The 19,214-nt window shown below is 43.9% G+C and overlaps 1 protein-coding gene across 1 annotated transcript in view; it reads right to left on the reverse strand.

Annotated features, from left to right (window-relative positions):
- ATP6V1E1 (ATPase H+ transporting V1 subunit E1) overlaps positions 1-19,214 on the reverse strand; it is a 35,965-nt gene that overhangs the window by 7,038 nt on the left and 9,713 nt on the right. Inside the window, exons 2-6 of the mRNA XM_030815777.1 lie at positions 18,379-18,444; positions 11,770-11,879; positions 11,359-11,425; positions 3,613-3,702; positions 2,526-2,594 (exon numbers count right to left, since the gene is read on the reverse strand). Coding sequence (XP_030671637.1) covers positions 2,526-2,594; positions 3,613-3,702; positions 11,359-11,425; positions 11,770-11,879; positions 18,379-18,444 — 402 coding nt within the window. The remainder of the gene's footprint in view (positions 1-2,525; positions 2,595-3,612; positions 3,703-11,358; positions 11,426-11,769; positions 11,880-18,378; positions 18,445-19,214) is intronic.

The following is a 19,214-nucleotide window of genomic DNA, read 5'->3' on the forward strand; positions in this document are numbered from 1 at the left end:
GGTGGTGATGGCTGCACAATATTGTGAATGTACTTAATGGCACAATGTATGGTTAAAATGGTAAATGGTATGTGTATTTTACCATAATAAAAAAAAAAAAAAAAGGAAGGCTGGGCGCAGTGGCTCACACCTGTAATCCCAACACACTTTGGGAGGCTGAGACAGGCAGGTCACAAGGTCAGGAGTTTGAGACCAGCCTGGCCAATACGGTGAAACCCTGTCTCTACTAAAGATACAAAAAATTAGCCAGGCATGGTGATGCGTGCCTGTAATCCCAGCTACTTGGGAAGCTGAGGCAGGAGAATTGCTTGAACCCGGCGGGCAGAGGTTGCAGTGAGCCAAGATCGCACGATTACACTCCAGCCTCGGCAACGAGAGCGAAACTCCATCTCAAAAAAAAAAAAAAAAAAAAGGAAACTAGATCCCTGGAATAAAAGATAGAAGTGGGTTTTTACGGTCAGGCACAGTGGGGCTCATGCCTGTAATCCCAGCACTTTGGGAGGACAAGGCGGGTGGATCACCTGAGGTCAGGAGTTCGAGACCAGCCTGGCCAACATGGTGAAACCCCCTCTCTACTAAAAATACAAAAATTAGTCAGGCGTGGTGGTGCACACTTGTGATCCCAGCTAGTCTACTCGGGAGGTTGAGGCAGGAGAATTGCTGGAACCCTGGAGGCAGAGGCTGCAGTGAGCCGAGATTGCACCACTGCACTCCAGCCTGGGTGACAGAGCAAGAATCCTCTCAAAAAAAAAAAAAAAAAGAAGTGGGTTTTTACTACTATCTTACAATTAGTGTGGTGGACATAATTAATAAAGTCTTGTCTTTGAACAATATTGTGCACACTCAAGTAGCCATGTAAATCCTTTCTTGGAAGAGCTGAAGAACACCCACATTTCTCTCTGACAGTATTACTTTGTTGAACAAATCAATGCATCTATTCAAGAGTTCCTTGTTTTCAAATCTAATGCAGCACCACTTTGGAGAGCTAATCACCAATTCTGGACACTGATACTGTAGAAGTTTCAAGAAAAAGCTTGCTTGGCACTCAGCAATATCATGGTGTTAACTACAGAAGGCTAGTGAGCAACTTAAACCTCCCTCCACTGAATGCTATCACCTTGGTGAATTCTCCATTATGATGTTAAGCTCTGTTTCACAGGTTAATAAGTAAGGCTGTCAGCATAAACATGGACTTGGGTTACTGAGATGGTTTCTAACCTCTTATTATAGTGGAGAATGTACAGTTAAGGGGAATGAATATTTATGTTCTCTAGCTGGCACACTTTCTTTCCTAGTGGACAAGTAACTTAGGGAGACAAATTATAATAAAAATGCAAATAGGCCAGGCACAGTGGCTCACGCCTGTAATCCTAGCACTTTGGGGGACCGAGGCAGGTGAAGAACTCAGACTCAGAGCTGACCAGCCTCTCTGGGTGCCCACATTCTTCCTCTAGGTACAGGAACACACTGAGTGAGGTCGGAGCTCAGCCTTGCTTGTCTGGCAATAGGCTACCTCCTAAGGTGGCGCTGTCTATCTTTGTTCCAACCCAAAGTGCTGTTTCCATTACAGCACATTAGATTACAGTATTACCAAGTTCCTAGAAAGAAAGTACTAGCTTGGATGGCAACTTGACTCTTAAGAAAATAGATTAGAGGTGGGCCGGGTGCGGTGGCTCACGCCTATAATCCCAGCACTTTGGGAGGCCGAGACGGGTGGATCACGAGGTCAGGAGTTCAAGACCAGCCTGGCCAAGAGATCAGCCTGGCCAATATGGTGAAACCCCGTCTCTACTAAAAATACAAAAATTAGCCGGGCGTGATGGTGGGTGCCTATAATCCCAGCTACTCGGGAGGCTGAGACAGGAGAATCGCTTGAACCCAGGAGGCGGAGGTTGCAGTGAGCCGAGATCACGCCACTGCACTCCAGCCTGGGCAACACAGTGAGACTCTGACTCAAAAAAAAAAAAAAAAAAGAAAAGAAAAGAAAAGAGATCAGAGGCTTAAGTACACTTAAATACTACAGTGTGTTAAAACTCCTCTAATTCCCACGGTTGAGCTATTTTCTATGAGAACATGCATTTCATCCTAACATTTTGATCTGAAAGAAAGAAAGAGCAGGGTGCAGTGGCTCACACCTGTAATCCTAGCACTTAGGGAGGCTGAGACGGGTGGATCGCAAGGTCAGGAGTTCAAAACCAACCTGGCCAACATGGTGAAACCCTGTCTCTCCAAAAAAAAAAAAAAAAATACAAAAATTATTCGGGTGTGGTGGCACGTGCCTGTAACCCCAGCTACTCAGGAGGCTCAGGCAGGAGAATCGCTTGAACCCGGGAGGCAGAGGTTGCAGGTGAGTGGAGATCCCGCCATTGCACTCCATCCTGGGCGACAGAGAAAGAGAAAGACTCCACCAAAAAAAAAAAAAAAAAAAAAAAGAAAGAAAAAGAAAAGAAGGAAGGAAAAGAGAGAGAGAGAGGGGAAGGAAGAAAGGGAGGGGGGGAGGGAAAAAATTATCCTAAATTATTTACCTTTACCAGAGGGAAATCTTGTTTCCTGCAACGAACAATCATTCGGGGCTCCAGCAACTGGTACAAACCCTGGAAGAAATAGTAGATACAATCAGTAGAAAATGCAAACTATAAAATAAAGCAACAGGCTGGGCACAGTGGCTCAGGTCTGTAATCCTAACACTTTGGAAGGCCAAGGCGGGCGGATTGCCTGAGCTCAGAAGTTTGAGACCAGCCTAGGCAACAAGGCAAAACCCCATCTCTACTAAAAATACAAACAATCAGCCTGGCATGATGGTATGTGCCTATAATCCCAGCTTACTCAAGAGGCTGAGGCAAGAGAATGGCTTGAACCCAGGAGACGGAGGTTGAAGTAAACAGAGATGATGTTGATGCACTCCTGTCTGGCTGACAGAGTGAAACTCTGTCTCCAAAAATAAAAATAAAATAAAATAAAATAAAATAAAATAAAATAAAATAAAGCAACAGTAAAATAAGATGCTTCTACAGTTCTTTCATTTAGGTTGGAAAAATTTCCCCTGGTAAGTTCCACTAACAGATGGCATATACCACATGAGACCATGGAAAGATCTATCTATCCCAAACCAGATAAATGAACCCAAACCTTTGGTGGTAGAAACAAAATTCATGCAGATATCTTATATTACATCAACCAAGCTGAAGACAAATATTATTTTAATTAACGTAAGTAAAATAAGGATTCACAGCTCAGCAGTAAACAATTAAAACATATACAGTGTTTGGTCTGAATCCTAAATCTAAAGCAAGTATTTTAGTGGCAAAATCAAATTAAGGGAATTTAAAGCTAGCCATTGCAAGCAAATTTGACCATTAAGTCACGTAAGACTACATAATTGAGTAGTAGGCCTGGAAGTCTTATCCAACCAGACAGATTTACTATTTTCCTATGCAGCACACATTTTAGATATGGTCAAGAGTGAAAGTAAAAAAGCTAAAAGAAAAAAAAAGGGTGAAAGGAAAAAAACTATGATGAGAAAGCAGGAAAAAATAGAGCTGGTCTCTAATAGGCATTCTAAATTTTCTCAGAACTGTGGCTATCAACAGTAGATCTGGTCTATGAGGGTACCTGGAGAACCAGTCCATCCAGCAGCACTTGGTACCTGGTTGTATCTTTTACCACCTTGCTGAGTCTCTGTTTTGCTTCATTTAGTAGGTCCTACAAAGATTAGAAAAGATAAAAGTTATCTACACATCTGGGCAGTCGGCTCAGAATCCACTGTGAGGCTGATCCTGGCTCATGCTCAGCCGCCTCACATTTTATTGCTGGATTTTCATTCAACACATATTCCCTGAGATCTGAGATAAAGCAAGGGCTGTGCTGGGTACAAGGAAGCATGTAACACCATCTCTGCTCCCAGGGAGTCCACGGCCTAGCAGAGAATCGCTCAGGTAACCATCAGTTCAGAAAGCGACACAAGTGACTGACATGGAAAGATGCGTGTGACGTAATTTTGAAAAGCAAGCTATTAAACGGTTATACAAGATTGCCCCTTTTTTTTTTAAGGAAAAAAAAACAGATGTCTGGCTATAGATCGAAATACCAACAGTCTACCTTTGGAAGGCTAGATTATGAATAATTTCAATTTTGTTTGTTTTTGAGATGGAGTTTCGCTCTTCCAACCCAGGCTGGAGTGCAATGGCGCAATCTCGGCTCACTGCAACCTCCACTCATGGGTTCAAGCAATTCTCCTGCCTCAGCCTCCTGAGTAGATGAGACTACAGGCGCCCACCACCATGCCCAGCTAATTTTTGTATTTTTAGTAGAGACAAGGTTTCACCATGTTGGCCAGGCTGGTCTCTAACTCCTGACCTCGGGTGATCCGCCTGCCTTGGCCTCCCAAAGTGCTGGGATTACAGGCATGAGCCACCGCACCCAGCCCTCTTTGTTTGTTTTTGAGACAGGGTCTTGCTCTGTTGCCCAGGCTGCAGTGCAGTGATACAATCATGGCTCTCTACAGCCTTGACCATCCAGGCTCAAGGGATCTTCCCACTTCAACCTCCTCAATATCTGGGACCAGAGGCGTGTACCACTATACCCAGCTAATTTTTTTTATTTTTTATAGAGATGGAGTCTTGCTATATTACCCAGGCTGCTCCTGAACTCCTGGCCTCAAGCGTTCTTCCCACCTCGATCTCCCAAAGTGCTGGGATTACAGGAGTGTGCCAACATATCCAGCCTCAATTTTCTTTGTTAGTTTGTATTTTCTAATCTGTCTCCAATAAACACTGAGGGATAACTAAAATAGGAATACTATCAGGAAACAAATCTCATATGGCTGAGAATACACTGGATATCATTTGTTAAGTAATAAGGCTTAAGGGCTAAAAGAAAACTCAAGTCTTTTCAAGTCTTTTTTTTTTTTTTTTTTTTTTTTTTTTTTGAGACAGTCTCGCTCTGTCGCCCAGGCTGGAGTGCAGTGGCACAATCTCGGCTCACTGTAACCTCCGCCTCCCGGGTTCAAACGATTCTTCTGCCTCAGCCTCCCAAGTAGCTGGGACTACAGGCACGCGCCACCACACCCAGCTAATTTTTTTGTATTTTTAGTAGAGACGGGGTTGCACTGTGTTAGCCAGGATGGTCTCAATCTCCTAACCTCGTGATCCGCCTGCCTGAGCCTCCCAAAGTGCTGGGATTACAGGCGTGAGCCACAGTGCCCAGCTGAAACTACCACGTTTAATAGCAACCCATGCAGACAACTCAACCACTGTAAATGCCTTCCTAATATAAATATATGATATAAAAGTATATAAGCCAATGAGCAAGTGACAGCTGGGACTCAATCTAGAACGGTCTGACTGCAAACTCTTCCCTGCCTTCTAGTCTAATGCCCATCTGCTCAGGCCCAAGGGAAAGAATCAGCTGGTGGGACCTCCCAGCGGCGGGACCTCCCAGCAGCAGCACAAGGCAACTGCTGCTCTCACGTCTTCTCTCCCCCAGGCCATCACTTAGCCTTCACAGTGGGATCTGTCTGAAACTTATTCACACATTTTCACATTACTAAGTGCAAATATGCCCAGATTGGAAAAAAAAAAAAAAAAAATCAGGAGCACCCATGTTAAGATCCTATTATTATTATTATTATTTTTAAAGACTGAGTCTCACTCTGTTGCCCAGGCTGGGATGCAGCAGCACTATCTCGGCTCACTGCAACCTCCACCTCTCAGGTTCAAGTGATTCTCCTGCCTCAGCCTCCCAAGTAGCTGGAATTACAGGTGTGCACCACCATGCCCAGCTAATTTTTGTGTTTTTCCTAGAGACGGGGTTTCACAGTGTTGCCCAGGCTGGTCTTGAACTCCTGGACTCAAGCGATCCACCCGCCTCAGCCTCCTAAAGTGCTAGGATTACAAGCATGAGCCACTGCGCCCAGCCAAGTTCTAATTTTTAAATTTTTTTCTGTGTTTTTTTTGTTAAGACATGGTTTCACTATGTTGCCCAAGCTGGTCTTGAACTCCTGGGCTCAAGTGATCCTCCTGCCTCAGTCTACCTAAGTGTTAGGATTACAGGCATAAGCCACCATATCCGACTTTTATACATACATACACACACACACACACACACACACACACACACACACACACACACAATTTTTTTTTAGAGACGGAGTTTCACTCTTGTTGCCCAGGCTGGAGTGCAATGGCGCTATCTTGGACACTGCAACCTCTGCCTACCAAGTTCAACTGATTCTCTTGCCTCAGCCTCCCAAGTAGCTGGGATTACAGGTATGCGCCACCACGTCTGGCTAATTTTGTATTTTTAGTAGAGACGGGGTTTCACCATGTTGGTCAGGCTGGTCTCGAATTCCTGACCTCAAGTGATCCATCTGCCTTGCCTCCCACCAAAGTGCTGGGATTACAGGTGTGAGCCACCGCTCCGGCCCCATGCCCATGTTGTGTTTTTGTTTGGTTTTGTTTTGAGAGGGAGTCTCGCTCTTTCACCCAGGCTGGAGTGCAGTGGCGCGATCTTGGCTCACTGCAGGCTCCACCCCCCGGGGTTCACGCCATTCTCTTGCCTCAGCCTCCCGCGTAGCTGGGACTACAGGCACCCACCATGTCCAGCTAATTTTTTGTATTTTTAGTAGAGACGGGGTTTCACCGTGTTCGCCAGGATGGTCTCGATCTCCTGACCTCATGATCCGCCTGCCTCGGCCTCCCAAAGTGCTGGGATTACAGGCATGAGCCACCACTCCCAGCCCCATGTTGCGTTTTCTAATAAAAAGTAAAATAGATTAAAAGACCCCAAGAGCATGGCCTAAGTATTTTATTACGGCATAAAATATGAATGGTGCTGCCCCTCTGTAGACTAAGACATAGTGATGGTATATCCAATTTGGTTTTTTGTTTACCTAGAAACAGACTAACCACCTACAGTGAGTTATTTGCAGATAAATACTTTTTTGTTGTTGTTTTTTGGAGACAGAGTCTCGCTCTGTTGCCCAGGCTGGAGTGCAGCGGCATGATCTCAGCTCACTGCAGTCTCCGCCTCCTGGGTTCAAGCGATTCTACAGAGAAATACTTGCATAACTCTTAGTTTAGTCATTAGAATGCTTTCCCCCCCCCCAATTAGAAAATTAAACCATTTGATTTTTTTTTTTTTTTTTTTTTTTGAGACGGAGTCTTGCTCTGTCACCCAGGCTGGAGTGCAGTGGCGCAATCTCGGCTCACTGCAAGCTCTGCCTCCCAGGTTCACGCCATTCTCCTGCCTCAGCCTCCTGAGTAGCTGGGACTACAGGCGCCCACCACCACGCCCAGCTCATTTTTTGTATTTTTAGTAGAAACGGGGTTTCACCATGTTAGCCAGGATGGTCTCGATCTCTTGACCTCGTGATCTGCCCACCTCAGCCTCCCAAAGTGCTGGGATTACAGGTGTGAGCCACCATGCCTGGCCATTTGACTTTCTTAAGCCCCAAATGCAAAGATTCCAAATACCAAGTGATAAATATAGTTTCTGTCTTTAGAAACTTTTAACACTTCATTATTTATTTATTCTAAGATTTTAGTTTATAATACATATTCTGTCCCCAAAACAAACAAGATTTAATGCCATTCATTGGTCAATGAATCATACTTTCACTCATTTATAACTGTAAGTAAAGTTAGAGCATACCACTTGTTAAATGGAGAAAAAGTAATCATACTGTATGATAGTTATTTTAAATAAACATTATTATTATTATTTTGAAGACAGAGTCTCGCTCTGTCGCCCAGGCTGGAGTGCAGTGGCCCGATCTTAACTCACTGCAACCTCCACCTCCTGGGTTCAAGCGATTCTCCCACCTCATCCTCCCGAGTGTTACAGGCGTGCGCCACCTCGCCCAGCTAATTTTTGTATTTTTAGTAGAGACGGGGTTTCACCATGTTGGCCGGGCTGGTCTCGAACTCCTGACCTCGTGATCCGCCCGCCTCAGCCTCCCAAAGTGCTGGGATTACAGGCCTGAGCCACCACGCCCAGCCCTGCACTTTCTTTTAATATCCTCCGCCTCAAAATTTGAAAACCACTATGTGTCATGAGAGATGTTACTAAAATGTAAAATAACTGTATGAATATTCCAGGGAGAAGGGAAAAAAGTTGAGAAGCACTGATATTCAAGTTTTTGATAAATGAATGATGATCTGAATTTTAGGTGTCAAGTTCTCTTATCTATACCACTTCAAATTTTCCCTCTGAGGCCAGGCATGGTGGCTCTTGCCTGTTAATCCCAGCTACATAGGAGGCTGAGGTGGGAAGGACTGTTTGAGCCCGGGAGTTTGTGAGCTATGACTGCACCACTGCATTCCAGCCTGGGCAACAAAGCCAGACCGTGCCTCTTAAAAAAAAAAAAAAAGGCCGGGCGCGGTGGCTCACGCTTGTAATCCCAGCACTTTGGGAGGCCGAGGCGGGCAGATCACGAGGTCAGGAGATCGAGACCACGGTGAAACCCCGTCTCTACTAAAAAAAATACAAAAAATTAGCCGGGCGTGGTGGCGGGCGCCTGTAGTCCCAGCTACTCGGAGAGGCTGAGGCAGGAGAATGGCGTGAACCCGGGAGGCGAAGCTTGCAGTGAGCCGAGATTGCGCCACTGCACTCCAGCCTGGGCGACAGAACGAGACTCCGTCTCAAAAAAAAAAAAATTCCTTCTAAAAGCCAACTAGTCATTATTTATATATTCTAATAGATTTAAGGCAGCTTACAGAAGTATATCTAATGAAAATGTTAATTACGTTTTTTAAAAAGCAAATTAGAAAAAAACTAATAAAATATAAACAAGTGGATTAAAAAATTAAAGCAAAGAGAAAATAAGAGCAATAAATAATAAGTTAAAATTACAAGTAAAGTCAAATCCACTAAACCTATGGGTTGTTTACATCCAGTTATGAAAGGTCGGTATACCATCTAAGACAGGACAGCATCAGAGAATGTATCATCAAACCATTTCTATAATATGTTAGATGATCTTTCTCAGAATCCTTTCCACTCTTAATATTAACCTTCAAAAAGGTGGCATAAAAAAACCAACCAAATAAAAAACCTAATTACAAAGCCTATTAACTAGCTAAGATTATAACCTTTTGCTATAACCTTGTGTGTTACAGCCCCTGCTACTTATATTTAGGAATGCTGCCAAGACATTAACATTACATGCCTCTAAACTTTTTTGAATTGTACAAATAATAATATCTACGCAGTAGATGTCACGGTTGTCATTTTTTACTTTGGGCATAAATAATGAAAAGACTATAGTCAAGAGGCTTTCTGGGCATTAGCACCCAATAAGCTAAGAATATTTTATCTACACAGGCCTATTATGAGAAGGAAGGGTTATCACTGGTGGAGACGGAGATGGGGATGGAGAAACGGAACTAACATTTCTTAAACACGATATGACAAATGTTACATGCCAGAGGACTTAAATGTGTTCTCTCATTTGATTCTCATAAGCACTCTGAACCAAACATCATAATGAATATACATAACATAGATAATGAATACAAGAGAAAACCGAGGGTCAGAAACAGTAATTTAGACAAACGAATATGGCAGAGTTGACATTTAAACTCATAGCTGACTGACTCTTAAGCCCCAAGCCCTTCTACAACAAACTACCTTCCCTAAGACATATTATTATTCTAAAAGCCTGCTATAAATTAGTTCAGTCAATCCAAGTTGCTAAAGGAATCTGAATCCCCTGGAAGGAAATCAACTCCTGATTATTGACACTTTAGTGAAGACGCAAAATAACAGTTGTCCTGAGCTAGTAACATTTTGCAGGCAACATTTCCCCAGGAAACTCTGGACTCTTTCTTTTGTACTTTAAAGCGGATGAACTAATCCCATGTGGCAAGATAAACTGGAAACAGATTTTGTATTTTCCCACATTCCTGGAGTTTCAAAGCAGATAAAGCACTTAAATTTGGGGCAACTTTTATTATTTGAAGTAATATAGGAGTTATGTTAGTAAATCATCTCTATGGTGTCCTAAATATCAGTCCTTTACACTTAATATCCTCACTGACACGTCTGGAGTTTCTGACACGTTTGGTCCCTCAAACATGTCCAAAAGTCCAGCCCACCCAGGGATGCCAAAACAAACAAACAGAAAAAAGAACTAGTTATTTTTCTTAACAGAACATTTCAGCAACTTGACTTCCCACTTTTGTTAGTGGATCCACCATTCTCCTAGTATATCCACACCTGATATTCAGAATTTAGTGATGGGCTTGGAAGAAAAGGCAGAGTCAATGAATGTCTGGAAAGTCTTCCTGTAAAATCCATCAACACTAACACTGCTACTCAGTTCTCACTGCCACCATCAATTAATAAGAACTGACAATCTAATAAGAACTGATCAATCTAATAAGAACTAACAACTTGGAATACTGGTTTGTGTTTCTTTCTCATCTAAGAAAACAGTTATGTCTTATTCAAGTTCTGTATTTTTAGTTTTATAGCTGTTTTCATATAGGACTTACTCCTAGTAATTTAGTAATTTCAGCAGCTATTAGAGAGACCTACTTTTTATTTTACTTGCACACTGGTTATTGTTGGCATACAGCAAAACTATTCATTTCCTATTGTGTTTGTAGCCAGTCACATTTCTGGATTAGTTATGGGATCTTATGTTTTTTGAACCTTATATTTTCTGCTTGAATAATTGTATCTGCAAAGATGGTAATTTTGTTTCTTCTATCCCAATATTTATGTAACTCTCATTTCTCCAACTCATAAGGAATCTAGGGCCTCCACAGTCACAATGAGTAATAGTGGAAACAGCAGGCATCCCTGTTGGCTTATGAATATAATCCAAATAGCTCTACACTTTCTCAATGAAGTGGTATGCTTCTGAAGGTTCCTGCCCTCTTCCTTAGAGGACTACAATACTTTCCATATGGTTTTCTTTTTTCCAGCCTCTTCCCTGTTAAATTTAGCCTGCACGCTTATATCATGAGCCTTATTTATGATATTCTCCACAAAATAATACAAAAGTTTCCACAACTTCCTGTTGAAAACAGGTGAAGCTCTTTAGCCTCACACTCATGGCCTTTATATTAAACATCCTATGGTTCTAGTCTCATTGGTCCCTGTACCCCCATGTACTGTGCAGTCCACTCATAGTGTGTGCTATGATCCAGGAGAGTCTTAAATGCTCTTTAGATCAGAAGGTCCTTCAATACAGGCCTTGGCTCTTACTCACTTTTGTATTTATTATAATAATTTGAATGTTTTCTCTCTGAAAATTATTCAATCAACTCCTTAATTAATGTTAACTAGTAATCTACAACAGGCAAACAAATAAACATGTAATAATGTTATAACTAATAGGGGCTAATTACTCACTGTGATAAGGTCATCTCTCGCTCTGAGGACTTTGAGTCTCGCTTGATTCATCAAATTGGACATCTGACTGCAAAATGGTATTGAAAAATAGCATAAGTAACAACTTAAAACTGTAGAGAAAGAACTTGAACTCCTGGGCTCAAGCAATCCTCCTCCCTTGGCCTCCCCAAAGCACAAGGATTACAAGCGTGAGCCACCCTGCCCAGCCTGCAGTTTAATCTTTGAATAATCCTGTCAAGCTTCGATTTCCACAAATGAAGAAAGAGAATTTAAACAATTTGTCAGATCAGTAGTAGGTGGTCGAGTTAAGACCTGAATCTATATATGCCTGACTCCAAAGGGCCTGCCCTGTCTTCGTCTCATGACTTCGGAAAACTTCTTAGCTTAATACTGCAACCAGGATCTACTTACATTTTCTTCTGCTGCTCAATGTGTTTCTCTTTCTTCTCATAATATTCCATAATCTTTAGTCTTTGGGTTTGCACAAGCCGACCTTTCTCTATGTTGAACTCTTCTTCTGCCTACAGGGAAATTAGTTAATATTAATTCATTACATCAAGTTTTGATTAACAGTTTTAAACAGCTGGTGACCTGGGTTACTTGCTTATGAACACTAATTTCATATATAAAACAGAAAATTTATTGTGACTCATTTGCAAGGATTCTAATTTATTCAAAAGGAAAGATCAGCAATTTTCATTATAAATGACCTACCAGGAAACTAAAAATTTCATCAAGGATAACAGTAACCGACAAGTTACTAAAGGATATAATTGGGTAGAATATTCTGCTCATGAAAAAAATTACCACACGTTCGAAACTTAATCCATTAGCTTACTGGTGCGCCAATGAAAATGACACAGAACTTGAAAGTTTAGAAGATCCTGGCCAGGTGCGGTGCCTCACTCCTATAATCCCAATACTTTGGGAAGCCGAGGTGGGTGGATCACGAGGTCAGGAGATCGAGATCATCCTGGCTAACACGGTGAAACCCCGTCTCTACTAAAAATACAAAAAATTAGCCGGGCGCGGTGGCAGGCGCCTGTAGTCCCAGCTACTCAGGAGGCTGAGGCAGGACAATGGCGTGAACCCGGGAGGCGGAGCTTGCAGCGAGTGGAGATCGTGCCACTGCACTCTAGCCTGGGCAACAGAGTGAAACTCAAAAAAAAAAAGAAGATCCAGATTACTGCCCATCAAATGTGGTCGAGTGACCTCAGGCTTAGTGTCCTCTCTTGTAAAATGAAGTTAAAAAAATTAAAAAGTTGGCCGGGCGCAGTGACTCACGCCTGTAATCTCAGCACTTTGGGAGGCCAAGGCAGATGGACCACCTAGCATCGGGAGTTTGAGACCAGCCTGATCAACATAGAGAAACCTTGTCTCTACTAAAAATATAAAACTAGCCAGGCGTGGCGGCGCATGCCTGTAATCCCAGCTAGTTGGAAGGCTGAGGGAGGAGAATCGCTTGAACCTGGGAGGTGGAGGTGGCGGTGAGCCGAGATCGTGCTACTGCACACTAGCTTAGGGAAGAAAAGGGAAACTGCATCTAAAAAAATAAAAAATAAAAATAAAAAATAAAGGCTAGGCATGGTGGCCTAACGCCTGCCATCCCAGCACTTTGAGAGGCTGAGACGGGCAGATCACCTGAGGTCGGGAGTTCCAGACCAGACTGACCAACATGGAGAAATCCCATCTCTACTAAAAATACAAAAAAAAAAAAAAAAAAATTAGCCGGGCATGGTGGCACATGCCTGTAATCCCAGATACTTAAGAGGGAGAGGCAGGAGAAATGCTTGAACCCAGGAGGTGGAGGTTGCAGTGAGCTGAGATCGCGCCGTTGCACTCCAGCCTGGGCAACAAAAGCGAACTCGTCTTGAAAAAAAAAAAAAAAGGTTGGCTGGGCACGGTGGTTCACACCTGTAATCCCAGCACTTTGGGAGGCAGAGGCAGGAGGATCACGAGGTCAGGAGATCGAGACCATCCTGGCCAACATGGTGAAACCCCGTCTCTACTAAAAAATACAAAAAATTAGCCGGGCGTGGTGGTGGGTGCCTGTAGTCCCAGCTACTGGGGAGGCTGAGGCAGGAGAATGGCGTGAACTCGGGAAGCGGAGCTTGCAGTGAGCCGAGATCACGCCTGGGCGGCAGAGCAAGACACCATTTCAAAAAAAAAAAAAAAAGTTTTTTCCCTTATGGGTAAGTGTCGCATATATTTAAAAACATAAATTATGGGCTGGGCGCCATGGCTCACGCCTATAACCCCAGCACTTTCATAGGCTGAGGCAGGCGGATGACAAGGTCGGGAGTTCAAGACCAGCCTGGCCAACATAGTGAAACCCCATCTTTACCAAAAATACAAAAATTAGCCAGGCGTGGTGGCGGGCGCCTGTAGTTTGAGCTACTTGGGAGGCTGAGGCAGCAGAATTGCTTGAAGCCAGGAGGCAGAGGTTACAGTGAGCCAAGATCATGTCACTGCACTCTAGCTTGGGCAACAGAGCAAGACTCCATCCAAAAAAATATTTATTTATTTTTTAAAATAATTTAAATATTTATTTTTATAAATAAATTTTTTTATACATAATTTTTTTATACGTTATTTTATTATACGTAAACAGGCCAGGTACAGTGGCTCACACCTATAATCCCAGCACTTTGGGAGGCGGAGGTAGGCAGATCACTTGAGGTCAGGAGTTCAAGACAAGCCTGGCCAACATGGTGAAAGCCTGTCTCTACTAAAAACACAAAAATTACCTGGGCCTGGTGGTAGGCGCCTGTAATCCCAGCTATCCAGAAGCTGAGGCAGGAGAATCGCTTGAACCCAGGAGGCAGAGGTTACAGTGAGCAGAGATTACGCTGCTGCACTCCAGCCTGGGCGATAGAGGTGGCTCACACCTGCAATCCCAGCACTTTGAAAGGCTGAGGCAGGCGGATCATGAGGTCAAGAGTTCGAGACCAGTCTGGCCAACATGGTGAAACCCCATCTCTACTAAGAATACAAAAACTGGCCTGACGCAGTGGCTAACGCCTGTAATCCCAGCATTTTGGGAGGCTGAGGTGGGTGGATCGTGAGGTCAGGAGATCAAGACCACCCTGGCTAACACGGTGAAATCCCACCTCTACTAAAAATACAAAAAATTAGCCGGGCGTGGTGGCAGGTGCCTGTAGTCCCAGGTACTCAGGAGGCTGAGGCAGGAGAATCACTTGAACCTGGGAGGCAGAGGTTGCAGTGAGCTGAGATCCTGCCATTGCACTCCAGCCTGGGCGACAGTGCAAGACTCCATCTCAAAAAAACAAACAAACAAACAAAAGCCGGGTGTGGTGGCTCACACCTGTAATCCCAGCACTTTGGGAGGCTGAAGCAGGTGGATCTTGAGGTCAGGAGTTCCACAGCAGCCTGGCCAATACGGTGAAACCCTGTCTCTATTAAAACTATAAAAAATTTAGCGGGGCATGGTGGCGGGAACCTGTAATCCCAGCTACTCAGGAGGCTGAGGCAAGAGAATTGCTTGAACCCAGGAGGTGGAGGTTGTAGTGAGCCGACATTGCACGACTGCACTCCAGCCTGGGCAACAGAGGGAGACTCCGTCTCAAAAATAAAAAAAATAAATAAATACTTGAGACAGAAGTGCATTTACTGAGGCCAGGCGCGGTGGCTCATGCCTGTAATCCTAGCACTTTGGGAGGCCGAGGCGGGTGGACTGCCTGAGTTCAGGAGTTCAAGACCAGCCTGGGCAACATGGTAAAACCCCGTCTCTACTAAAATACAAAAAATTAGCTGGGCGTGGTGGCATGCGCCAGTAGTCCCAGCTACTTGGGAGGCTGAAGCAGGAGAATTGCTTGAACCCGGGAGGCGGAGGTTGTGGTGAGCCGAGATCGCACCATTGCACTCCAGTCTGGGCAACAAGAACGAAACTCCGGCTCAAAAAAAAAAAAAAAAAAAAGAAATGCATTTCCTGAAATAATAGCTGAAATAGGACCTTCTGTATTTGATCCAGAAAGAGTCATACAAGAAACTATCACCATCAAAACAATATTAAGCAATATCCTATCAGCTGTTATGTATTAGTGGGAGGGAAAATAGTCTTTTCTTCCTCAAATGGTAAACTAGTCAAATAGCCCAAGGTTTCAGAGAGTTTTATTTCTAGAGTACCAGGCACATAAAAATTTAAGGCTGTACTAAAAGGACAATGAAAATATTAAACAATATATTTTGGTCATATTTTATTTTATTTACTGATTTTTTTCTTGAGACAGAGTCTCACTCTGTCACCCAGGCTGGAGCGCAGTGGTGCGATCTCAGCTCACTGCAACCTCTGCCTCCCGGGTTCAATCAATTCTCCTGCCTCAGCCTCCTGAGTAGCTGAGCCTACAGGCGTGCACCACCACACCCAACTAATTTTTGTATTTTTTGTAGAGATGGGGTTTCAACCTGTTGGCCAGGCTGGTCTTGAACTCCTGACCACAGGTGATCCACCTGTGTCGGCCTCCCAAAGTGCTGGGGTTACAGATGTGAGCCACCGCCCCTGGCCATATTTTGGTAATATTTTTAAAGCAAGCTTTAAAAAATGCATGTTATGATTATACCTTGGGAAAAGAACATTTCGATATACTGTTAAGGAATATAAATTGGCATAAGCAATGTGCAACTGGAAATAAATATAAAACTTTTAAATGCTGATGGAAGGTCACCTTTGTAATGGGTGGGGTTTTCATTTTATACCCTATATACTTCCAAACTTTTTATTTTTTATTTTTTTATTTTTTGGGACAAGGTCTTATTCTGTCGTCCAGGCTGGAGTGCAGTGGCACGATCTCGGCTCACTGCGACCTCTGCATCCTGGGATCAAGCGATTCTCCCGCCTCAGCCTGCTGAGGAGCTGGGATGACAGGCACGCACCACCATGCCCAGCTAATTTTTGTATTTTTAGTAGACACAGGGTTTCACCATGTTGGCCAGGCTGGTCTTGAACTCCTGACCTCAGGTAATCCGCCTGCCTTGGCCTCCCAAAGTGCTGGGATTACAGGCATGAGCCACCAATCCCGGCCCAAACTTTACTTTTTTGCAATGAGCACAGATTAACAAAAAAGCTAAACAATGAAACACTACTACCTTCTCTAGTCACCTATCATAGTTCGCTACAGTTGTTAAATATCTGAATTTTGGTTTCCATGAGCAAATGAATCATCCATTACTTTTCTACCCTCCAACATAAAATTTCAGGACACTTATTGGCATCACAACAATTAGAAAGGAAAATTTATTTTTTAATGTTAAAGATAGACATTTCCAATGAGGAATTTATTAAGGTAAAATTTAAATTAAAAAGTAAATAAACCAGGTGCGGTGGCTCACGCTTGTAATCCCAGCACTTTGGGAGGCCGAGGCGGGCAGATCACGAGGTCAGGAGATCAAGACCACGGTGAAACCCCGTTTCTACTAAAAATACAAAAAATTAGCCGGGCGTGGTGGGGGGCGCCTGTAGTCCCAGCTACTCGGAGAGGCTGAGGCTGGAGAATGGCGTGAACCTGGGAGGTGGAGCTTGCAGTGAGCCGAGACTGCGCCACTGCACTCCAGCCTGGGCGACAGAGCGAGACTCCGTCTCAAAAAAAAAAAAAAAAAGTAAATAAAGGCCGGGCACGGTGGCTCACGCTTGTAATCCCAGCACTTTGGGAGGCCCAGGCGGGCAGATCATGAGGTCAAGAGATCGAGACCATCCTGGCTAATGTGGTGAAACCTCGTCTCTACTAAAAATACAAAAAATTAGCCAGGCGTGGTGGCGGGTGTCTGTAATCCCAGCTACTCAGGAGGCTGAAGCAAAAGAATGGCGCGAACCCGAGAGGTAGAGCTTGCAGTGAGCCGATATCTGGCCACTGCACTCCAGCCTGGGCGACACAGTGAGACTCCATCTCAAAAAAAAAAAAAAAAAAAAAAAAAAAAAAAAAAACAAAAAAAAAAAAAAAAAAAAAAAAAAAAAATAGCCTGGGGCGATCCATCGAGGTGAGCAGAACTGACCAGGGACTGCAAAAAGACTCAGCCGGGACAGAACCCTCAAAAAAAAAAAAAAAAAAAAAAAAAAAACAAACAAAATAAATAGGGCTGGGCACGGTGTTTTACACCTGTAATCCCAGCACTTTGGGAGGCCCAAGCGGGTGGATCATCTGAGGTCAGGAGTTCAAGACCAGCCTGGCCAACATGGTGAAACCCTGTCTCTACTAAAAATACAAAAATTAGACAGGCGTGATGGTGCATGCCTGTAGTCCCAGCTACTTGGGAGGCTGAGGCAGGAGAATCGCTTGAACCTGGGAGGCAGAGGTTGCAGTGAGCTGAGATCAGGCCACTGCACTGCAGTCCCGGTGATGAAGCGAGACTCTGTCTCAAAATGACACAAAGGGCCAGGCACTGTGGCTCATACCTGTAATCACAGCACTTGGGGAGGACGAGGCAGGCGGATCACAAGGTCAAGAGATTGAGACCATCCTGGCCAACATGGTGAAACCACATCTCTACTAAAAATACAAATATTAGCTGGGTGTGGTGCCACATGCTTGTAATCTCAGCTACTCGGGAGGCTGAGGTAGGAGAATCACTTGGACCTGGAAGGCGGAGGTTGCAGTGAGCCGAGATCGCGCCATTGCATTTCAGCCTGGGCGACAAGAGTGAAACTCGGTCTCAAAAAAAAAAAAAAAAAAAAAAAAAAAAAGAAGGAAGGAAGGAGGGGAGGGAGGGAGGGAAGGAAGAGACATTTTTATCAGTCCGATGCAATCTGTTGTTAAACAGTTTTACTAACAATATTATTTAGCAAAGCAAAAACAAATAAATAGAAAGGGGGGGGGCAAGGACAGGGGGGGGGGGGAGGTAGGAAACCTTGATAACTTCTATAAAAAATACTGGAGAACTCTGAGGAGAATCTGACCGGAGCGGAGTTGAGTGAGCGAGATCGGCCACTGCTCAGCTGCGGAAGAGCAAGACTCGTTCAAAAAAAAAAAAAAAAAAAAAAAAAAAAAACTAGAAAATGAATCTCACCTTTGCATCTATTTCTTCTGCTTTCTCATTGGCTTCTTGTTCAATGAAAGCCATCATATGCTTTATCTATGAGGAAAAAAAAGTTTTATTTTTTAGTTCAACAAGTTGGAAATATTTTTTCTGATTCATTGAACAAGGAATCATAGGTAGGTGCAGTGGCTCACGCCCGTAATCCTACCACTCTGGGGGGCCAAGGAGGGAGGATTGCTTTAGGCCAGGAGCTGGAGACTAGTCTGGACAACATAGTGATATCCCGTTTCTACTAAAAATTTAAAAAAGTCAATCACTTACTGAATGCATATTGTGCTAGGCACTGAGTATAAGGATAAGTGAGATCATTCCTATTCTCTTTTTTTTTTTTTTGAGATGGAGTCTCACTCTGTCACCCAGGCTGGAGTGCAGTGGCTCAATCTCGGCTCACTGCAAGCTCCGCCTCCCGGGTTCAAGCCACTCTCCTGCCTCAGCCTCCCGAGTACCTGGGACTACAGGCGCCCACCACCACGCCCGGCTAATTTTTTGTATTTTTAGTAGAGACAGGGTTTCACCGTGTTAGCCAGGATGGTCTCGATCTCCTGACCTCGTGATCCGCCCGCCTCGACCTCCCAAAGTGCTGAGATTACAGGCGTGAGCCACCGCGCCCAGCCGATGATTCCTATTCTCAGGAAACTTAGGATCTAAAATTTGTTCAAGAAAATAGACCAGATACAATACTCAATAACACAGATAAATAGGACATTCATCCTCCTCTCAAGGAACTTGGAATACAAGTTAGCCAGCACCCTCCTTTTCTCTTCTCCACCTCTAAGAAAGTATGCTGAAGAGCTATCTATATTTAC

Source organism: Nomascus leucogenys, chromosome 7b (assembly GCF_006542625.1).
Source record: "Nomascus leucogenys isolate Asia chromosome 7b, Asia_NLE_v1, whole genome shotgun sequence".
Classification (NCBI taxonomy): domain Eukaryota; kingdom Metazoa; phylum Chordata; class Mammalia; order Primates; family Hylobatidae; genus Nomascus; species Nomascus leucogenys.